Genomic DNA, 24140 nt, shown 5'->3' with positions numbered 1-24140 from the left:
CTGTTACAGGATACAACAGCTGTGTGTATAAAAACACGGTATCCTAGATATAGGTGGTGCGTTTCCTCCAAATGCTTCAGAGAGGTCTGATTTTAAAATACTACTAATAATTTTGAAGCATTTTAACATACCCCCAATATTATTGTGGGCTTCCCTGGAGGCTCAGACGGTAAAGAAGCTGCCTGCAATGCAGGTAACCCGACTCAATCTCTGGGCGGGAAGATCCCCTGGAGAAGGGAATGGCAACCCACTCCAGTATTCTTGTCTGGGGGAAATCTCATGGACAGAGGAGCCTGAAGAGCTATGGTCCATGGGGTCTCAAAGAGTAGGACACGACTAAACAAATAACACACACACACACACACACACACACACACACACACACACACAATATTATTGTGGTTGAACCTTGCTGTTTGTTCCAGGCCCAGTATATAAATATTTACATTATGGTCAAGAACTTTATATACAGCATTAAAAAGTGCAGCTGTATTACTTTTGAAATTTGTTTTCAGTTTTCTTCCAGGGGAAGAATTCATGGAACCAATAAAGCTCTTGGGAGGGAATGTAGGAAAATTCACGTTTAAGAAATTGAGGGAAGGACAGGGTTAAGAAAGAGGGTGGTAAGGAAAATTTCCCCTAAGCAAGGTCAATATATGAGATATGACAGTATTATATGAGATATAATAATAACAACTGCTATGAACTAGCATTTATTGCACACTTATTCTGTCAGGCATTATTTTTTATACTTTATGCTTTCCACATATTAACTCATTTAATATAACCCTTTTTATAACAGGAATGTGCTGTACATACTGTATCAAAGTGTGTTTTGCTGTCACTTAATGTACAATTGTTGTTGTTCAGTCACTGAGTCAGGTCCGACTTTTTAGTGACCCTGTCTGTGGACTGTAGCCCATTGACAGGCTCCTCTGTCCATGGGATTTTCCAGGCTGGAGTGGGTTGCCATTTCCTTCTCCAGGGGATCTTCCCAACCCAGGTAGCCAACCCATGTCTTCTGCATTGGCAGGCCGATTCTTTACCTCTGAGCCACCAGGGAAGTTAACATGCTATACACACCTTTTCTGAGGCATAATGTTTGGACAAATAGGGTAATTTTAAGAATGTCCAGTGGATCTGTCTTAGACTCAGTGGTTACTCTGTGGTCATCACAGATGTACATCTAAAGGGAAAAGAAAATGCCACCTGCCTTACTGTTTTGCTTGTGGCTTGTAACGAAGTTTTCCGTGACAGCAGCAAACCCAGATTCATAAAGTGCTCTATTGCAAATGACTTGGACTTGAAGACAGTCTTCTGGAAAACTGTCTGGTGATGCAGACACTTCGTAGGTGGTACTGCACCGTTCTTCCTGTGTCTCATCATGCTGCACACTGTGTCAGCTTGTCCCACTGTTAGTGATGCTGAGATTTAATCCATGGGTGTAGGGGTGTCCGTCTCATCTCTCCTTTATTAAAAAGCTACCCAGCAGCCATTTCTTGCATGGTTTGAGCTTCTGTAATTATTTTCCCCCAGATCGCTTTTTTTTGTTAGAGGTTGCCAGCTGATAATTTTCTAATTCTATAAATTGTAATGTTCTTAAAAGTAGAGCTCTTCTGCAAAAGGACTCTCCTTTCTTAACTGTTTGGTGATGTTGAAAAATAGTTTACAAAGGAAAAGAAGATTAAGTGCTTGATTCTTTCTCTTTATTAATTTTTAAGTTGACACTTTAGCAGTCTACAGTGGTGACCATTTTTAAAGTATTGTTGTGAACTCATATTTTTTAAAACTAGATTTGGTTTGCCTCAGTCTTTGCAATCATTATTTCTATATGTTCATCTATTTATTTATTTGGCTCCACCAGTCTTAGCTGTGGCACATGACAACTCTTAGTTGTGGGCAAGAAGGATCTAGTTTCCTGACCAGAGGTCAGACCCGAGCCCACTGCATTGAGATCACAAAGACTTAGCCACTGGACTACCAGGGAAGTTTCTGCAATCATTATTGGTATTGATGCTTGTATTGGCCCATCCTAAGCCAGTGAGAATTTCTTCAAATGGGCCCTTGTGTTCTTTTCTTGTAAGCCCAGTAATCACGTGGATCACTTCCTCATTGACAGGCACACCTTGCACATTTCCTGTCCCAGATGTAGAAGCAGCCATTCCTTAAAGGAGTCCTGTTTGTTTTAGAGGCGTACAGTGTTTAGAACCACAGTCTGTGCACTGGAGATGCTCACGGCTATTGTGGTGTCTTTGCTTCTGGGTGTTTTAGTAAGGAAAGGAACATCTTATTGCTCAGAGGACAAAAAAATCACATTGATATTGATAATCCCAGTTCGAGTGTAAGATCATAATATTTTTATTTAACTTTTTTAAATTTTATGTATATTCTTTTCTCTTATATTCAGAGCCTTGGTTTTAGTAAAATTATCCAAATGACATAGTTCTTTTATTCTATAGTATACCTAGAATGGGCTTTTCTGGTGGCTCTGTGGTAAAGAACCTGCCTGCAATGCAGGAGACGTGGGTTCAAGCCCTGGGTCATGAAGATCTCCTGGAGAGGGAAACGGCAACCCACTCCAGTATTCTTGCCTGGGAAAGCCCATGGACAGAGGAGCCTGGTGGGCTACAGTCCAAGGGGTCACAGGGTCAGACACAACTTACTGACTAAACGACAACAATAATACCTAGAATAGTTTCAAAATAACAGTATCAATTAAACTACTAAATGCAATTAAAAATCTTTTATTCTTGTTTCCCTCCTGAAGAGTATATCCTGATATGGATATATAGTCAAAATTCCATGTTTAAAAGTCAGTTGATAACATTCTTCATATTATGTGACCACATTAATAACAACCTGATATGAAAGTAGGTTCATTTATTTCCATTTGTATTCAGTGGTTAGCGTTTTTTTCTTTTTTAGCTGTAAAAAGTATAATATTCCCCAATCAAACCTTATATGAAACAAGATATGTTTTCAGAGGTCTCCTTTTTATCCCTGTTGTCTTCCCGTGTCTCCTCCCTCCCCCATGGCAACCACCATGAGTTTTTGGTTTCTCCTCGTACATTTTAAATATTGGAACAAAAATGTAATATTCCACCTCTTTCAGACTCTGCAGGTACATAGTGCAAAAGCAGTGTTTTACATCTTGTGTTTTCACTTCCCTGTATAAACTAGCGATCACTAATGAGGTATATGTTAGATTTTCCAAGAGTGGGTCTTGCTGTGATGAAGCATTGATGTCAGAGAAGCACATATGTTCACTGAAAGACCTATACATGAAGGGCCATAGCAGCTTCATTCGTAATAGCAAAGCCTGGAAACAGCCCATATGTTCTTTGGCAGGTGACTGGTTAGATTAAGTGTGGTGCCTCCATACTATGGACTGTCTAATAATGAAAAGGCAGGAATGGTGATACGCGGCATTTTGGATCTCAGGGGAATTACGCTCAGTTAAAAAACCCAGGTTTTGGACTTCCCTGGTGGCTCGGTGGTAAAGAATCTGCCCGCCAGTGCAGGATACACAAGTTCGGTTCCTGGTCTGGGCGGATCCCACCTGCTGCAGAGCGACCAGGCCCGCGTGCCGCCACTGCCGAGCCTGTGCCCTAGAGCTGGTGAGCCAGGGTGCCACAACTCCTGAAGCCCGTGCTCTGCCCCAGGAGAAGCCACTGCAATGAGAGACCCATGCACCACAACTAGAGAGGAGTCCCACGGCTGGAGAAAAGCTTGCACAACAGCAAAGACCCAGCACAGCCAAAAATAAATTAATAAAAACCCAGTCTTTATAAAAAAACTTATTTATTTATTAAAAAATATATGTTTGGCTGCACCCTGTGGGGTGTGGGATCTTAGTTCTCCATCCAGGGATCAAACCCACACCCCCTGCACTGGAAGGCAGAGTCTTAGCCACTGAACCACCAGGGAAGTCCTTATATAGCTTTCTTGAAATGACAAAATTATGGAGATGGAGGACAGACTCTTGGTTTCCAGAGGCTTGGAAGGGGGGAAGGGAGGGAGGTGGCTGTGAATATAAAGCGTAGCGTGAGAATCCCTGTGATGGAACTGTCCTATACCCCAGCTCTAGTGGTGCTCCTCCAAACGGACACATGTTCAGATTGCATGGAACTGAACACAGAGACACACAAACCACACACACACACCTAAGTCTGTGTAAAACTGGTGAGATTTGAATAAGTTGGATGAGTTGTATCAGAGTCAATTTACTGATGGTGATATCATGCTGTAGCTAGATCAGAAGATGTATTGGGATTATTTGGGGTCTCTCTGTATTATTTTTTCATAGCTGTATATGATCTACAATTATCTTTAAAAGTCTTTTTAGAAAGCAAAGTTGTTTGCTGAGAGTGGAACAAAGCAATATTTCTAATTTAATATAAAAATGAGTTTTTTTGTGATAGCCAAGTTTAGTGTACTGAATTTAAATAGGCATTTAATTATTTCATCTACACTTCTTGTCTTTTTGTTTACTGATGAGTTCCCAGACTTTAGGGTTGTGCCTGGAACATAATCAAAGCTCTGTAAATACTGGTGAGTCAAAATTGTATGCGTGCGTGCTAAGTCACTTCAGTCATGTCCAGGCTCCTCTGTTCATGGGATTCTCCAGGCATGAATACTGGAGTCAATTGCCATCCCCTCCTCCAGGGATCTTCCCGACCCAGAGATGGAACCCACATCTCTTACATCTCCTGCATTGGCAGGCAGGTTCTTTACCACTGTGCCACCTGGGAAGCCCCAGTCAAAATCATGCCTTTGCAAATACAGCTACTCTTTCTTCACAGACAGGAAGAAAGCTTATAGGATTCAAATCTATGAAAAACCCAAATACTGAAATAAGTAAAAATTACTTAGCAGATAACTGGAAATGATAGCATGTCACTAGAAAAAGGAAGAGTTTTCCTGGGATATTAAAATCATCAGTGGTAAAGAATATTTTTAAAAGAATGTATGCATAGGTAAAAAAAAAAAATCATCTTGTGACTTTAAAATTCTCTGAACATTTGGGGGAAGAAGTCTTTGCAGACACTCATGATCCTCGATCTCTGTTGAACTGATAAACTGGCCAGTAACACCCGTGGTGATGGCAGAGCACATGGGGTTAATGGCTACACTGAGTTGCTACAGCTATTTAATTATTTTGAGGATATCTTTTAAAATATAAAAAGAGAACTTTTAGGAACCAATCCTACAGAAATGAATAGCATAGATGTGAAGTGTAAGCATTGTTTGCATTGACAAAGAATGAGAAACGGCCTGAGTGTCTGCCTGTGAACAAACAAATGACTTGCCCATGGATCCCTGGGGATAGTATAAATCTATTGAAGAGACTGCTTTGAATATGTACTTATTAACCTGGAAAGATATTCATGATACATTAGGAGGAAAAGGCCAGTCTAATAAAAACCTACAGGTGGGTGGGAGCCTCAAGGTGGGTTTACCTCTCTTGGCTCCCTGTGTTGTCTGTGCATTCTAAAGGTGTCCAGTGGGTGCACACCCAGCCTTGAACATTAGTCGCCTCCACTAGAAGGGTGGAGGTAAAGAAGGAAAACTAGGTTGCTTTTTTCTTTTTTTTTTTTAAATTTTTTTTTTGCTTTTTTCTTTTTAAATGACTTGTTACATGTATTTATGTAAAAAAAAAAAAATGAAAAGGCCTTGAAAATTCTTTTCCTTTGAAAAGAAAACAGGTTAGTGTGAAATCCTGTTGGATCCATAAAAGGCCCAAAATGAGTAAATCACGGAATGTTTTGTAATTTCTCATAGTGAGGGAGTGGTTTTATTGATTTCCTGTGTGCATCTGCCATTTTATTTTCTTCATTTTCCTTTAATAAAATTTCTTTTTATTTTTTAGGTTTTTCCTTTTAATTTTATTATTATTAAAAATTATTATTATTTTTTTGGCCACACTACAAGGCATGTGGGATCTTCCCCGACCAGGGATATAACCTGGGCCCCCTGAATTGGGAACTCAGTCTTAACCACTGGACCACCAGGGAAGTCCTGAAATTTATTTTTATTTTCATCATTTTGACCATTGTTTTCTTGATTGTTATTATAAAAGTGTACTTGAGTTTTTCCAGAGTGTCCCATCTAAATCTTCCCTTTTCTTTCTGATTCATTAATATGATTATTCAACTTTCTTTAGCTTGAAGATGATATTATCGTCAAACAGAATTACTTTAACACCATAAAAAATTTTGCACTTCAACTTTCTTCTGAGGAATGGATGATACTTGAGTTCTCCCAGCTGGGATTCATTGGTAAGGAAAGTGGCAGATTTATTTACTTTAAAATAACTGTGACTCTTAGAATCTTGGACTGTTTTTTTCACCTTACAAAGGTTATCTCTTTTTTTTTTCTCTGGAAACGGATTGCTTTTAAAGAAATTTACTAATAACTTAAGTAGTTATTAATAACTACCTAATAAGTTAGGTAGACTTCCATGTATAAAACGTTGAAGTCAGCTCGGAGTAGTATTTGGAGAGGTCTCGCATGGTAGTATTTACTCTGGAGTTTTGCAAGGCAGCCCTGTTGTCTTTCTTTCCCTGCTGACAGAACCAGCCATGGTTCTTGGGAGTACATCTGGTTCCTTCTCTGACACCTCTAGTTCCTGTTTTAAAGCCCAGAGCTTTTGCAAGATTGAGGTCCTTTTAAAAAGAATGCTGCATTAATGGCTTTTAAATAGGAATTCCTGGTATTCAGTGTAGTACATGAAGTTCTTGTTCAGTCATTAATTTGTATTCATGGGTGCTTTCATGGACTAGTCAGGGTGCTTATTTTAAAAGTTTTTTTTTTTTTTAAGTTTTTTTTCATTAAAATTCCTAAATCATCCAACTAAAGAGAATATGTTTAAAGTTGAAGATTGAAGGAAATTTATGGGTTTTTAGAAAACACACCAGAGAATAATATTTCACTTCCTATAATGCTTTAAATCTGTAAATATTAGAGGCTGAGGCTTTGACCTTGTTGATCATTTATCTCAAAACTCAAGACTCAAAACTCAAAAAATATTTGTGAAGGTTTCAGTGAAGACTGAATTAGGAGTCCTTGTGTTTTGCTTTTATTAATTTAGTTAAAATTTCATTTAAACTTAAGTTCCTTTTTTATGAGAAGCAGTTTAATGAGACATGAAGGAAACATCTCCAATCTTTTCTTGAATCCTTTGAGCCGGTAGTGGTATGATAGATTTTGTAGTAGAGAAAATCAAGAGTTCCATTTATATCAGGTGACAACTAAGCTAAAGCAAATTTGTTTTTGACAAGAGAGATGGGACAATTATTCATAATGATTTATAGTTGAAAGCACAAGCTTCAGTGTATTTGTTGCATGGACTTCACTCATTGAAGTCATTCTGATGGTTGGCTTCTTATTACAGTTACTGATTGGGAGTATCTTTTCAGGTAAAATGTTTCAAGCACCCGACCTCACTCTGATTGTGGAATTCATATTTATGTTCTATAAGGAGAAACCCATTGACTGGCTCTTGGACCATATTCTGTGGGTGAAAGTCTGCAACCCTGAAAAAGATGCAGTAAGTCTTATCTCTTAAGAGAATGGAACAGACTTATTTTATGTATTTAGTGAAAGTGATGACCCCTAGGGAACCAGATTTTGTAAACAAGCAGTTAAATAGGTAGCTGAAAACAAACAGTGTTTGTAAGCTATTGTTGAATTCTCTGTCTTTAAAAAAAAATAACCACTTTCTTAGAGCAACTCATAGAATGTAGCAAAATAGCAGAGTGCCTACTTTCCAACAATGACTGAACATAGAAATTGATTCAATCAACTCATTTTTATGATGTAAGCCCTTACCTGTATTTTCCTTGTGGGTTTACAGAACCGTTAATGTCATCTTTACATTTGTACAACATACTTGCATTTAATTGCTTCCATGCAGTTTTATCTAATACATGGTTATGTTCTAAAATGAGCTTGTTAGGTGAAAGTCTCTGAAAATAAAAATTAAAACCATGAAGACCCATTCTTTCACTCTTCTTTCTGTGGCCCATAATATTTCAGTTGCTTCCACTAGGATGTCAAGGAAAACTGTCACCATGTACTTGCTTGCTCCAGAATCACATCCCTTTGAGGGCGGTTTAGGAGACTCTTGCAAGCATTACCTTTTCACTAAGCATAATACGCTCAAGGGCCATCCTTGTTGTTGCAAATGAAAAGATTTCATCTTTTATATGTCTGAGTAGTATTCCATTTGTGTGTGTGTATACACAGCACATCTTTACCCATTCATCCACCGATGGGTACTTAGGTTACTTCCATATCACACCTATTGTAAATAATGTTATGGTGAACATAGGGCTGCCTCTGCTTTTGCTGATGAGTGTTTTTGTGTTCTTTGGATAAATACCCAGAAATGGGATAGCTGGGTCACATGGAACTATTATTGTTAATTTTTTGAGCAGTCTCCATGCTGTTTCCATAGTTGGTGCACCAATTTACATTCCCCACCAGTAGTACCAAATAAAAGCATGTCGATACAGAAAGGAGGGTAGTGGTTACCAGCGGGGCAAGCGCAGGGGTAAAGGGAGCGGAAATAGTGGAAATATAATGTTCACACATGAAACTGGTATTATAAACTAGTGTCACCGTAAAAAAAGAGATAAAAACAATTCACACATTCTTCCCAAGGTTTACGGACCTGCTCTGAGTCTTCAGGCCCAAACGTGTGACCTGTTTGCCTGTGTGTTGAGTGATGGGGTTGGCCTCAGACCCTGCTGCCTCTGCCTGCCCCCACCATCCCTCCTCTCCTCCCTCCCTTCCTTTTCCTCTCCTTCCTTGTGACTGTTGTGTTTGTGTAAAAAAAAATTTTTTAATGTTTCTGTAAATAAAATCTATAATTTATAAAATTATTTTATAATTTTAAAATAAAAATTTATTAATTTTAATCAAGAATAAATTTTGTTTATTTTTATTAATAATTTATAAAATTAAAATATGTAAGTAAGAATTTATAAAATTTTATCTTATAAAATGTTTGTATATATAAGATTTCACCTCTACTGTCCCGTTAGCAATAATGCTAATGAAGTAAAGCTCTTGAGAAAAATTAGCAGAAAATTAGTGGAGGTTTTTCACAACGAAATGCCTTCTACATTAGTCTTCTTCACTGTGTTCTTGACCCAAAACCTATAAAAGTCATTGAAAATGGAAAGAGTTTATGAAACTCTTCGGGACATACCTGTCCTGAAGCGCTGAGCTGGTGAACACGGGAGCCTGGCCAGCTGTGGGTCCGCCAGGTGTGATCACGCCCGAGAGCAGCTTGTGATCTGAAGTCTGGGCCACGGGACACTTGGAGCTGAAGTTTAGGTGTCCCTCAGCGGTGTCAAGGTGGATTTGTCTGTTTGACTCTGTTTCCTTGCTTGTAGTCTACTTACTGTCTCCCGTTTTCATGTTGCTTTGATGCAGCAAAATGGGCCTTATCTGCAAATTCTTCACTGTATTATTTTGTGCAGCTATTTTGTGTATTTGAACCAAACCTCTAGGGTGGGTGCATTTTAATATTAAAAGCCAAATTGATATTGACACTTTGTAAAAGGTGGTTGAAATTAAATCCTTATCTCTTCCCTCAGAAGTGCTTATGTTAAATTTCTGCATCATGTCTATTTATCAAGTTGGTAGAAAATCTATTGACTTCTCCAAAAGGACCCTAAAAAATAACACATGACTTGGAATTATGAGATGAAATTGGATTTTCTTTTTGATATTTACTCTTCTAAAGGAAGTCTCGGCTTTCAGAGGAGGACAAGATGTCACTTTCTAATGTAACACTAACATTCCTCTTTAATATTTAGAAACACTGTGATCGACAGAAGGCAAATCTGCGAATCCGTTTCAGACCGTCCCTTTTCCAACACGTTGGTCTGCATTCTTCACTCACAGGAAAAATTCAGAAACTCACGGTTAGTGATTTAATTTTATTTTTCTCATGCACAGACAATTTGCTATTTAATGTGTAGTCATTGTTTTCCTTAAATATAAATAAGCTGTATGTTATAGCTGATTCACTGTTCTACAGCAGAAACTAACACACATTGTAAAGCAGTTATACTCCAATTAAAAAAAACACAACAAAACAGGTAACTAATAAGGACCTACTGTATGGCATAGGGAGATCTAGCCAATATTCCATAATGGCTTAGATAGGAAAAGACTCTAAAAAGAAGTGGATATATGTATATGCATAATTGACTTACTTTGCTGTATGCCTGAAACTTAACACGACATTGCAAATCAACTACACTCCAATAAAAATGAAATAAAGAGAAGCGATTCTGAGCAAATAAAAAAATAAGCTGTATGTTGTTTAATAGCATATGTGTCTTTCCTCCTAGGATAAAGATTACATGAAACCATTACTGCTCAAAATCCATGTAAACCCCCCTGCAGAGGTATCTACTTCTTTGAAGGTCTACCAAGGTCACACACTAGAGAAGACTTACATGGGCGAGGACTTCTTCTGGGCTATAACCCCAGTAGCTGGAGACTACATCCTGTTTAAATTCGACAAGCCAGTCAATGTGGAAAGGTAGGTCCTTATGGAGATAAAATTTGGTCTTACAATTTAGACCTTTTCTTCACAATGTGATTTATGTTAGAATTTTTTTTTTTGTTTGTGTAACACATATAAGGAACCAATGAGTCCTAAATGTTAGATTATAAAATATGTGGAGTTTCCCAGGTGGTGCAGTTAGTAATTCTCCTGCCAAGGTGGGAGATGTAAAAGATGAAGATTCGATCCCTGGGTCAGGAAGATCCTCTGGAGAAGGAAATGGCAACCCACTCCAGTATTCTTGCCTGGAGAATTCCATGGCCAGAGGAGCCTGGCGGGCTGCAGTCCATGGAACATGACTAAGTGACTGAGCACTCAGGCACGTAAAATACATTTCCTGCAACTCAGTAATATCACGGGTGGGTTGCTTCCAGGTAGAACACTGGCATTTAGTATGTTAGATAAATTCTATTGGTGTTTCTGAAAGTATATTTAGTATAGATTTTTAAAAACATACTTGTTTTTATCTATTAACTTACTTGGTTGCACTGGGTCTTAGTTGCAGCATGCAGGATCTTTTAGTTGTGGCCCGCGGGATTGTAGGGAGCGTGCAGTCTTAACTGTTGGACCACCAGGAAAGTCCCTAGTAGAGATTTCTAATATTTGCATGTAGAACTCATCCTCAGAATCTCCAATTAGTTTTCCTGCTCTTATCTTAGAATATCCCTTAAGATTTGACTGTGAGCTGGTGGACGGCCCAGCAGTTGGCTGAAAGGATAAATTTAACAGAGTATGACTATACCTAGGTAGTGATTTTGCAAGTGCTGGATGACTTTTAGTATATGCCATGGAGGGAGTTACAACCCTTTTCTTTTTCTTTTTTTAAAATTAGAAGATAATTGCTTTACGATATTGTAATAGTTTTTGCCATACATCAGCATGAAGAGCGTTAGGTATATACATGTCCCCTCCCTCTTGAACACCCCTCTCCCCATCCCACCCCTCTAGGTTGTCACAGAGCACTGGCTTTGGGTTCCCTGCATCATACATTGAACTCCCAGTGGCTATCTGTTTTACATATGGTAATGTATATGTTTCAATGCTATTTCTCTCACTTCATCCCACTGTCTCCTTCCCCACTGTGTCCAAAATGTCTGTGTCTCCTTTGCTGGCTTGCAAGTAGGATTGTGAGGACTGTCTTTTTAGATTCATAGGTATGCATTACGATATGATATTTGTCTTTTACTTTCTGACTTATTTCACTCTGTATAACAGGCTCTGGGCTCATCTGTCTCATTAGAACTGACTCAGATGTGTTCCTTTTTATGGCTGAGTAACAATAATCTGTTGTGTATATGTGCCACAGCTTCCTTATCCGTTCATCTGTTGGTGGACATCTAGGTTGCAACCATGTCCTACCTGTTGTAAATTGTGCTGCAGTGAACACGGGTACATGTGTCTTACAACCCTTTTCTGTGATTTGGGGTTTATGTTCACTTTGAAAAAGTTGGGGCGTTTTCCTTCCCATTTTTCACCTAACAGTCACAGTTCCTTCCATCTTTCCCCTGTTTTGGGTGTGTTCCCTAGACTGTCTGCGGCATACTTACATATAATCCCCAGAATAGAATATAATTTCCGAGCCTGTGGCATATGATGTTATGTTTTCCTGTGAAGGCCATTTGATTTTTAGAATTTGTCAAATATTTGACCACTTTAATAATTCTTTTTAAGGTGGTCAGTAACAATGCATAGCTACATGTAATGCTATTAATTTTCTTTTCTTACTCTAAGCTGCTTCTAAAGAGAAATTTAAGCATAAAAATGTTATAAGCAATGGGAAGATCACTGGCAAAACATATTAAACTTATGAATAATATTTTTCATTTATATGAGTATTTTCACTTATATGAGTATTCACTTATATGAGTATTATGAATAATATTTTTCACTTATATGAGTATTTAATATTGGTTTTATTGTTATTTAATATTCATTTTATACTGTATAGTGGAACTCTGCCCTGAGAGGTATTGTTCACCACATTTTCATGAGTCATCCTAGAATTAGAAACAACAGTTTTCACTTCAACAAGAATAGCCTGAAACCAATTTATGGGTTTATTTTTAGCACATAAAAACAGTTCCATCAAAGAATCTGCTAAAGAGCTCATATATTGGAGATCAAACTTAGTAACAACAAATATATTTACTGTAAACCTCTGTGAAGTAATATTTATGATGACTCTATTGTGGGTACTTTTCTAGTGAAACATAAGTCTTCTAAAATAACAGTATATAAGAATTTTCTTGACCTTCCTCGGATAGAAAAAAGGGATTACTTGATTTTTGCCATAATTTACTCACTGAGAGGGGAAGTAGCAAAATTTATTAATACAGAAATAAAGTGTTAAAAATATTTTTTCTGTAACGTGTGTACATTATACAAAAATTTTAAAGTGTGAAAATGAGGAAAGGGACTTCCCTGGGGGCCCAGTGGTTAAGGTTTCGCCTTGTAATGCATGGGATGTGGGTTGGATCCCTGGTCAGGCAGCTAAGATCCCAAAAGCCCTATGACCAAAAAACATAAAACAGAGGCAATATTGTAACAAACTCAATAAAAACTAGAAATGGTTCACATAAAAAAAAAAATCTTAAAAAATACTGAGGAAAAAATCACAACCCAAGGAAACCATTATGACCATATTGGCACCTTTTTTTCTTGATAATTCTGTGTATTTTCGACCTTAAGACCGTGGTCTACATGTAGTTTCATGTATCTTACATTTTCCATTATACTCTGTTGTGACTCACAAGTATGGAGTTGGTCCAAAAGTTCATTCAGGTTTTCCCATACCATCTCACAGGAGAACCTGAACAAACTTTTGGGCCAATGCAGTTTTTTGATGACTGTACAATATCTCATTGTGTGGTTCTACCATCATGTACATCTTCCAATGTTAAACTTTTTAGGTGGTATGGAGTTTTTCACTATAAATAATTGCATAGTGAACACCTCTGAATTAGTCTGTCTTAACTCCAGATTATATCCACGGGCTCTTTTCTAAGAAGTGGCTTCCCCGTCCCATGATTTGGCATCTGTAGCTAAGTTATTGAATGGCCTGTGGTTATATGACATTCTGGGCCAAAGATGCGTTTAAAAAAATGTACCTCATCTGGAAACTCTGGGAGTTAGTTTTGGTATATTTAGCTTAGAAGCAGCTTCTTATTAGGGTCCCCTGGTCTGTGTGACATTTGAAAACCAAATTCTTGCCCACAAATACCATACTATAAGGGTATCGTAACTATTCTGTGACTGTTACTCACTATTTTTAACATATAAGGTAGTTTTAGTCAATTCTTAGTAACTTTCTGGTACAACCGTGTGAGGTAGATGGAAATAGCTGATTGTATTGAGGAAACACGGGCTCAGAAAGCTTAACGAAACTTGCACAAGGTGAGAATTCTAGGAAATGAGAGATCCAGGGAGGAGCCTCTGACTCCTTAGCATGAGCTTTTTTTTTTTTTTTTTTAGCATGAGCTTTTAACCACCGAACTTCACTAAGCTCAAGTTTTCGGTTTAGACTTAGATATGCTTTGCGCCCTATTCAGCTTCCACCCTCTCTCACACACTTTGCACGTACACACTGGTTTTCAAAGTATCAAAACACTAGAACATTGTACCCAGAGAGTATTTGAAATGGTTAGATGGTATCATCAACTCAATGGACATGAGTTTGAACAGACTCCAGGAGATACTGAAGGACAGGGAAGCCTTTTGTGCTGCAGTCCGTGGGGTCAGAAAGAGTTGGGCAGGACTTAGCAATTGAACAACAATGTCATGTAATCAGTCATGATATTCAAAGATTTGTTAATATTGACAAATGGAGTGATTCTGATATTTGGAATTGGTTAATTCACTTTATCTGTTCATACCAAAATTATTTATATTGGCTAAAACTAGTCTCTGAGCTTGCCACAACTCCTTGCTGTCCTAGTGAACGTTTTGTCTGATACAAGATCCAGTAGTGGGACTTCCCTGGTAGTCCAGTGGTTTCAGAGTTCGTCTTGCAAGGCAGGGGACACAGGTTCGAACCCTGGTCAGGGAACTAAGATCCCACGTGCAGTGGGGCAGCTGAGCCTGCATACGACAACTACTGAGCCCGCGTGCCACAACGAAAGATCCTCCGTGCTGCAGCCAAGACCCAATGCAGCCAAATAAATAAGCAAATATAGGGGAAAAAGATACAGTAGTATTCTATAGCAGCTACAATTGTCATTTTCCATCAAAAAGTTTATATATTTAAAGCAGTATAAACAGCAACAAAAAACGGTCGTCATTTTTTTTTTTTTGGTCTGTTAAGTGCATTATTATGTTAGCAGCAAGCCTGCCCCTCTGACAGAGGAGTTGACGTATCCTCCTTAGTTTTTTAATATCCATGCAGCTATTCAGAACACGTGATGTGTAATTACAAACTCCAGTGTCGACCTTATGCTAAGGTAAAGGCCATCTTCCCGAATCTTTATCAAGTCTGATTCATATTCTTATTTTTATGTTTGTCTTTCCAGTTACTTGTTTCATAGTGGCAACCAGGAACATCCAGGGGATATTCTGCTCAACACAACTGTGGAAGTTTTGCCTTTGAAGGTATGACTATGTTTCCCCTTCAGCTTCCTTTGAGAACCAATACTAATAGACTTGATTTGAGGCTCTTCTTGCTTATGAAAGAAAATTCTTATGATTGCAGGACCTTGGTGGTGAGTCATACCGACTCTTTTTGGAAATATGAAACACTTAGTATATTGTCCTGTTTGCCTTATTCATAGAAAGAGCCTTTGTTTTGTTTCCTATTGGAAGATTTCTTGGACATTTGTACTGGGAAAATAAATGAATCATTATTTTATGTTAATAATTACTTGCTGTTTGTATTTTGAATCCCAAAATACCATGTAGTTTCAATGCCTGTTGAATAATACAGAAAATTAATTTATTGGGTTTTTAGGAGTGCTTTGGAGAAGGAGATGGCAATCCACTCCAGTAGTCCTGCCTGGAGAATCCCATGAACAGAGAAGCCTGGTGGGCTACCAGTCCATGGGGTCACAGAGTCAGACACGACTGAGTGACTTTCACAAGGGATGCTTAATATCTTCCTAGTTAACACACCGTTCTTTACTTCTGTCTGTTTTTAATAGAAAACTGCATTCTATTAAATTGATCTAAATTGGGAAATAACTAAAATTTAAAATTCCTAGCCAACAGTGTATTATATACAGAGTCAGATGATGGTTTGAGAAAAGAGCACTTAGCATTGATAAGCCTTTTGAGGTTTAAGACTGAAATGGCATTTTCTCTTCAGAGGTAGCTGTGCCACAAATGTCACTTTTATGTTTATAAAATGGATTGATGACTTAGATTTATTTTAAATGGAAGTAATTATTCATGTTTTTGTTCTGTTTTAGAGTGAAGGTTTGGAAATCAGCAAAGAAACCAAAGACAAACGATTAGAAGATGGCTATTTCAGAATAGGTAAGACTCACTTTACACTAGGAAAATGTCCTTTCCTTTTCTGAACCTAGTCCTAAAGTAATTTTAAGTTCTTTTCAGATGTTAAGCAGGTTTAGGATTATATATACCAGTGTACTCTTTTATTGTTCTCGTGTTCTAGTACATTCTTTTATTATTATCTTGACCCAACTAGGATTTCTGAGCAATGGTTCATTTCCTGGTTCCTCTGCTGTTTCATTGTTGTCACCGGCAGATAATCCATCTTCAGCCGCCTTCTGCAGTCTCATGCTGGATGCCCTTAGCAGGCTCCTCTCATGGGCTCAACAATACCCGAGTGCCTGAATTCATGTCTTTAGCTCTGCCTCCCTCCTGAGCTGTGTGTCTCTACTGAATACCCACTGAGGAGCCTCCTGGAGGCCACGTGGCCGTCTACCCTGGGCGTCTACAGTGGGGACATTTCTTTATTGGTTACATGGTCTGTGCCATCAGCGTTCATCTGGCTGCCTGGTCCAACCTTGGGAGACACCCTGAAGTCCCACACCCCTTTACTGTCCGTTAGCAGAAAATATGTGCATTAAGTCCCCTACGTGTGCATGAGTTCTGTTCTCAGAGTGCGTTGCTAAGTCCAGTTTGTTCGTTAAGTCCCACAAGGTTAGCCTTAGTGCCTAACACAATCAGCTATATAGTTGTTCACTTGCTAAGTCGTGTCTGACTCTTGCGACCCCATGGACTGTAGCCTGCCAGGCTCTTCTGTCCATGAGATCTCCTAGGCAAGAATACTGGAGTGGGTATCCATTTCTTCTCCAGCGGATCTTCCCCACCCAGAGATCAAACCCGGGTCTCCTGCATTGCAGGCAGATTCTTTATCACCTGAGCTACCCGGTATATAATAATAGAGCCCGTTCCTTGATAGATATCAACTCAGTGAATGATTAGATATTTTCTTTTACTTAAAATAAATTAATTTTTTCTTTTCCTAGTGGTATGCAGAAGAGACTATATTGGTCAATTACTATTGTAGGTATACAGAACAGATACATTCTTATAACTAGTGGGGCCCCTCTCTAGTTGTAGAGAGTGGGGCCCCTCTCTAGTTGTAGAGAGTGGGGGTCCCTCTCTAGTTGTAGAGAGTGGGGGTCCCTCTCTAGTTGTAGAGAGTGGGGGTCCCTCTCTAGTTGTAGAGAGTGGGCCTCTCTCTAGTTGCAATGTGTGGGCTTCTCATTGCGGTGGCTTCTCTTGTGGAACGCGGGCTCTTGGCACGTGGACTTCAGTGGTTGTGGCCTGTGGGCTCAGCAGTTGCAGTTACAGGGCTGGAGAACACAGGCCCAAGAGTTGTGGCAACGGGCTTAGTTGCTCTGGGGCACGTAGGATTTTCCTGGACCAGGGATCAAACCCGCATCTCCCGCACTGACAGGTGGATTCTTTACCACTGAGCCACCAGGGAAGGCCTCCAGCAGCTTTATGTTCAGCAAATGTCATTCACATTTTGCTACAAGGCTTGTGCAAACACCCTGACTAATTTCTATGTCATTTTAGTGGATTGATGAGTTTAATTATTTTTATATTTGGGTTATATTTTAGCCCACTCTATAAATGTTCATAAAATTAGCTGTGTATATGAGACATTTATTAATCCTATTACCTGTCAGTTATTTAATTTCTGAGAATGTCCTAGGTTATGAAAGTAGCATAGAAAATAGAGACATTTATGATTAAATGTCTCTGCAGTAATTTGAAGATAATGGCCATCTAAAATATCAACTCATACATATTTAGAACCAGAAGAGAACTGTTGGGCGATGAGACCTAGAAACTTGTGGAACAAAAGCATGCATCAGAAGCAAAAGCAACTGATTTTTTTTTCAACTGAATATAAAACAATCTGCTCCCTTAAGAAGCATGCTTTAGTGGAAAAACGTGTGAGGGGCTTCACAGACCTTCTAGTGAGTCTACTATAACTGGTAACAGTTATTTTTCATAAAAGTACAGCAAATGGGGAACCATTTACTTATAACATCTGAATCTCAGTAAAAACATACGGGTCTGTGGCATTAGAGGGACTTCCTTGGTGTCCAGCAGTTACGACTTCACCTTCCATTGCAGGGGAATACAGGTTCGATCCTTGGTCTGGAAGCTAAGATTCCACATCCCTTTTGGCTAAAAAATGGAAGCATAAAACAGAAGCAGTATTGTTACAGACTTCAATAAAGACTTTATTTAAAAAATAGTCCACATCAAAAAATCTAAAAAAAAAAAAAGAATTTATGGCATTGGAGCTCTGACCATTGCCTACTCTGGCCAAGCTCAGTGACACAGAAGCCCCTCTCTGCTTGTCCAGCCATGACTGCTGAGTCTGCCTCCTGCCAGTTCCTGCCCCAGGGCGAGGGCATCTCACTAGGAAAGGCAGGCCACCAGCACCTGTCTCCCTGTGCCCAACCCCAGCTCCCTGTTGCAGAAGCTCTATCCAGACCCTTAGAGACCTGAGGCTGCCTTCCTCCACCCCACCTCCGTTCCTAGGGTAAAGTTTCGCTGCAGGCATGGCAGGGCATGAATTCTCGGTCCCCGTTGCCTCTCCCTGCCCACTGGTCCCCTCATGCTGGGAGAAGTCAGCAGGACATGAAGGGCTACTGCTCCAACCCAGGGGTTGTACACCTCTGCTTGAACATCAGGAATGTCACTTTCCCCCAGCTGCTGTCCTTGCCAGGGACCCTGAGCAGTGGTGCAGAGGTGTGCTGCAGGGGAGAGGCAGCCCCCAGAACAGGGAGCTCTGCAGCTTGCCCGAAGGGGACTGACTTGGAACAGAACTTAGGGAAGTTCACGCCCAAGGGTGCTGTGGAATATGCTGGAGATTTATGGTAAACGGGAAACTGGCAGCTACATTCAAGCTAAGCTGTAGCCCATACAGTACCCCATGACGGAGAGAACCAGAGAAAGAGATAGGTAGTAAGAATCCTCTTGGGACTTTCCTGGCCATCCAGTGGCTAAAACTCCGCCTTCCAGTGCAATGGGAACAGGTTTGTTCCCTGGCCAGGGAACTAAGATCCATACGCCCCAGGGTACAGCCAAAAAGTTAAAAGAAAAAAAAGGTAACTACTATCTTAAATTTTGTGGTTACTGTTTCCATCTGTGCTTTTAATACACATGTAATATACCCCTGAATAATGCATAGTCTTATTTTGTTTATTTTGAAATATAAATGATTGTCATTCTGTAATCTACAATTTTTTGTCTCTCAGCATTGTGAGATTCAACCATGTGGATCTGTGCATCTATGGATCATTCATTTTCACTGGATAGAACTCCAGAGATGATACTGTCTGTTCTTCTGTTTGGTCATAAAGTTTGTCTTCATCTTTTTGCTGGTATAAAAACTTATGCACATGTACTAGAGTTTCTCTCCAGTGTATGCTTAGAAATGGAAGTAACTCACAACTGCATTATCTACAACTTTACTTCATTCTCTTTATTCTTTCTTCATTCTTTTAATTGGCTGCCTAATATTCCCTTGTATTAGCATGTCCTAATTTAATTAGTCAGTCTGCTAATCATTGCTACTAAAATCATTTGCAATTTTTGCTGCAGTCTGTATATGCCTTCTGCACATGCAAGAGTATTTCTTCAGCATAAAATTGCTGGGTGAGAGGGTTTTAATGAGGCCAGTCTTATAATTTACTAATTATTTTTTCTAATTAAATGATCTCATCAGATGAGGTCAGATATCTCATAAGTTAAAATGTTTCAAGTCCCACAGTATTTTTCAGCCCTGAATCTACTTCCTAATTAAATGTTAAATAGTACTGTTTTTATAGCATACAGTCCCTACCCCAGTCCAAATATGGACATACTTTTATGAAACAAGTATTAATAATTTTTTAATAAAAACATTACTTAGGAAGTTCACATGTTGAATATTTCCTGTGCAAATGATACATGTAGATGTAGAACCAAATCACGGTGCTGTGCGCCTGAACACTGTAAGTCAACGGTGCTCGCATGCCAAGTTGCTTTAGTTGTGTCCGGCTCTCTGCAACCCTGCAGACTACAGCCCGCCAGGCTCCTCTGTCTGTGGTATTCTCCAGGCAAGAATGCTGGAGTGGATTGCCATGCTCTCCTCCAAGGGATCTTCCCAGCCCAGGGATTGAACCCTCATCTTTTACATCTCCTGCATTGGTAGGTGGGTTCTTCACCACTAGCGCCACCTGGGAAACCCAAAAACTACACTCCAGTATAAAATAAAAATTAAGTTAAAAACAAGAATAGACATGGTTATTCAAGAAAATGAGTATAAACTTTACCAGCATGGTTTTCAACTTGAGTGTGTCTTATCTAATTTTGAGCCTGGTCATTGTATTTTAAGACTTTAGAATTGACACATAATTTAACAACACAAGGGTTAGCTGCTTGTTTGAATGGCCTGTGAGCAAAGAATGTTGAAATGTTTTTCATTGTTTATGTTCATTGTTAAGTGGTTGAGAAAAGAATAGTCCTATGTCGTGGTATGTAAAAATGAGAAAATATCCCAGCTTTGGTGCCCATGAACGGTTTGCTTGGAGCATGGCCGTGCTCATTTGTTCTGGGTTGTGTGTGTCTTTTTGCTGCGACAGCGGAGATAAGCGAGCAGTTGCCAGAGAGATGGAGGTGGTGCTCCCGTTGCTTTGAATTGCTCCTCAGGGTACCACCGGTAGCACTGGTGCATTATAATTTGACAGTGTTTGATGTGCCACACACATCACTCTATTGTGACATTTAAAAAAAAATGACCAGTGATTACCCTTCAGGTAAAAACAAGAAGAGAGTGGACTTTGAATGCTGTGCTTTTTAACACGGTGGAATGCGGGTTCTTTTTACAAAGTCAGATGGCAGATCATTGTGTTTACTATGTAAAGGAACTGTACTAAAGAATATGTTACCAAACTAACCACTTACAACAACACCCCCAGCTCACAGGCAAGCAATGGTCAGAAAAACTAGAAAATTTAAAATATATCTCCTCCCTGAGAGTTTCTTCACAACAATAAAAGATTCTAATGAGGCTTTAACCAAAGTGGCTCCCATGTTAGCAAGCAAGAAAACCATTCACCAGTGTGTAGCTGTAACAGCCAGAGATACGTGTACAGAGAAAATAATCTTATTTCAGACCATTAGACTTTCAGTAATAACTTTTGACTGAGGAGTTGGGGACCTTGAGAGCAATGTCAGTTAATCAAAAGGCAAGCAAATTATTTGAGTGGTTTTTTTTGGCTTGAGTTGACAGATACTACTGCCTTATCTGTTAACAACTACTGCCTTGTTATTTGGAGAAAGGGCCAGGTTTGAAGTGACTGAAGAATCGGCCTCTGCGAATAGTCTGTGGAGAACAAGTGCAGGCAAGAATGTTTTCAAACAAGTGCTGCTGCTGCTGCTAAGGCGCTTCAGTCGTGTCCGACTCTGTGCGACCCCATAGACGGCAGCCCACCAGGCTCCCCCGTCCCTGGGATTCTCCAGGCAAGAACACGGGAGTGGGTTGCCATTTCCTTCTCCAATGCATGAAAGTGAAAAGTCAAAGTGAAGTCGCTCAGTCGTGTCCGACTCTTAGCGACCCCATGGACCGCAGCCTACCGGGCCCCTCCGTCCATGGGATATTCTAGGCAAGAGTACTGGAGTGGGGTGCCATTGCCTTCTCCATCAAACAAGTTGAGAAGACACAAAATTTGTACAACCTGAAGCAGAATCTGCTAGGATGTGTTACAGTGAATAGTGGTGAAAATAATACCTGTGTAGGAGAAGGGTTTGATGGACAGAGTTACAAAGCTTGCAAAACTAAGTGTTTACTGATGTGTTTAAAATGGATAACCAACAAGGGCTTACTGTATCGCACATGGAACTCTGCTCAATGTTACGTGGCAGCCTGGATGGGAGGGGAGCTTGGGAGAGAATGATACATGTACATGTATGGCTGAGCTGTTCTGCTATGCACCTGAAACTATCACAACACGGTTAATCAGCTATATTCTAATATAAAATAAAAAGTTAAAAGAAAACCGTAAGGTGTTTCAAGCCTACGGTTATCTTATTATGCGTCAATAGATGCTTTACAGAGTGTTTGTCGCGTATGATTAATTTATTGAACTAGTGGTATTGTCAGTGAATTTTACTCACTCTCGTTGACTTCCTCAACAACAGTTCTGTGAATTTTTGTCAGAAATAAGAACTGGATATTCTGACTTGCCCTACCAAGCAGCAGTTCTGGGGCTTAGCAGTGATAAAATGTTATTTATTTATTTTTAAGCTCTGGAATAAGAATTGAAAATTTTCCGAGTGAGAAAGTTTTTGAGTGCCTTCAACTACTGTTATCTTTTTGAAAATTAGTTTTTGCTTCAGACCTGATCATGTTTCTTAGTGAATTCAACCTAAAATTATTAAAACAGTGCTTATGTGCAAAACATATATTGCATTCAAGTCACTTTGGTGACACCAAACTACAAGAAATATCAAGCTAATTGACGAGGTTCCACCTAACCTTTGATTGAAAGTGATTCATCTGTAATGTTATGATAAGGTAGATATCTTTTGAAGAAAAGACTCTTAATAGAATTTGATGCAGACACCTTCCAAGTCATGGATATGCTCCATTAAATCTTGTGCTTTTGGATTAATGACATCATTTGGCAGTATCTTATCTAGGCTGTGTGAAAGGAAACCTTCAAGATATATCAAAATCTCCTATGTTATGTGGCAGTTTGGGGGAGGAGCGTTTGGGGGAGAATGGATACGTGTATATGTATGACTGAGCCCCTTTGCTGTGCCCCTGAAGATATCACAACATTATTTATCAGCTATGCTCTAAAATAAAAGTTTTTTAAAAAGTCAGTGGACAAGCCATATCTTTTAATGCTAGACAAATTATTTCAGGACTTTTTTTACTTTACCAAAGTGTTGCACAAATGTTTAATAGTAAATAAATATGGATTGAGAAAAATATTTTAAATTGAAAAATAAATCTCTTCATAAAAAGAAGCCTCATTATAGATCCACATTAACAGATTAATATTTGTGATCAGTTTTGATAAGGAACATTGAATTTGAGTCCCAGTTAATTTGAATTCCTCCAAAAGGAATTACATTCTCCTTAGTACACCTGTATTAGGAAAAAAAAAAAAAGATACTGAGTTATTTTGAATTTCAAAATAAATAAAGATAAAATACTTAGTTGAAATTTTGAATTTCATCAATAAAAATTTTATGGAAATTAGTTTTTCTCTTTTCCTATACAAGTACCTGTGTGATATTCTCAAATGCCCTCTTGAGCCACGAAGCCTAAAATATTTACTATCTGCTGTTTTTAGGAAGTTTGTCAATCTCTGGCTTAGAGCAGTGTGACTCAAAACAACCATTTTTCTGACACTTTTTCAACAGTGTTTTTGTTTCCTTGCTGTTTCCTCACAGCAAGAAAAGTAGAGTAGAGAGCTTATTATCTTTTCTAGAAGGTCTTGGTTCTTATCCTTACAGGAGAGCTTTATGAGCTTGTCATTTATAATGGAGTTTTATATTAGACCTGCCTTGAAAATGTATCATATCTTAATTCCTCCTAGATTTGACCTTGGAAATCACTCAAAGCCGACCATTGTGTGTGTGTCTAATTAAAGCAGTGAAATTTGTTACTATTGACTCAATCCTCAAAGCAGACTGAGAGATGGTGAGGAGTATGTTTTGTAAGGCTTGTAAGTCATATTTTACTAAAAACTTGTGTTAGTTGATGTCAGAATATATTTACTTTTTATAGCTCTGCCTGTTAAACAGGTTGCTGCTCATGTTTTAAAGCATGTACTACTTTGTGAAAAATTTAAACCTGGAATAAAGATAGTAGGAAGAAAACAAAATTCATCCATTCTTTGTGTAAAAACATCTACTGGAAACATTTTGGTGTTTTCTTTCCCTGCTTTAAATCACTGATAGTTTATGTGTGCTTGTTTCGGTCTTACCCCAACAAGTGTTGATTTTTCCTTTGCAGGGAAATTTGTAAACGGTGTTGCGGAAGGGATGGTGGATCCCAGCCTAAACCCCATTTCAGCCTTCCGACTTTCAGTTATTCAGAATTCTGCTGTTTGGGCCATTCTTAATGAGGTAAGACAAT

At 38.9% G+C, this 24140-nt stretch overlaps 1 protein-coding gene across 2 annotated transcripts in view; it reads left to right on the top strand.

Annotated features, from left to right (window-relative positions):
• The window catches only part of MGAT4A (alpha-1,3-mannosyl-glycoprotein 4-beta-N-acetylglucosaminyltransferase A), a 122430-nt gene that overhangs the window by 91085 nt on the left and 7205 nt on the right, over window positions 1-24140 (top strand). The window contains exons 9-15 of one of the 2 annotated variants that reach the window (XM_043467882.1): window positions 6164-6278; window positions 7419-7549; window positions 9828-9935; window positions 10368-10561; window positions 15091-15169; window positions 15982-16048; window positions 24018-24130. In XM_043467882.1, the coding sequence (XP_043323817.1) occupies window positions 6164-6278; window positions 7419-7549; window positions 9828-9935; window positions 10368-10561; window positions 15091-15169; window positions 15982-16048; window positions 24018-24130 (807 nt within the window). Of the gene's footprint in view, window positions 1-6163; window positions 6279-7418; window positions 7550-9827; window positions 9936-10367; window positions 10562-15090; window positions 15170-15981; window positions 16049-23598; window positions 23994-24017; window positions 24131-24140 lie in introns of those variants that run through there. The other variant, XM_043467883.1, reaches the window with a different exon arrangement.

Source organism: Cervus canadensis, chromosome 5 (genome assembly GCF_019320065.1).
Source record: "Cervus canadensis isolate Bull #8, Minnesota chromosome 5, ASM1932006v1, whole genome shotgun sequence".
NCBI classification, from domain to species: domain Eukaryota; kingdom Metazoa; phylum Chordata; class Mammalia; order Artiodactyla; family Cervidae; genus Cervus; species Cervus canadensis.
Note: the sequence above shows the minus strand (reverse complement) of the source record. Positions and strands in the feature narration are given on the sequence as shown.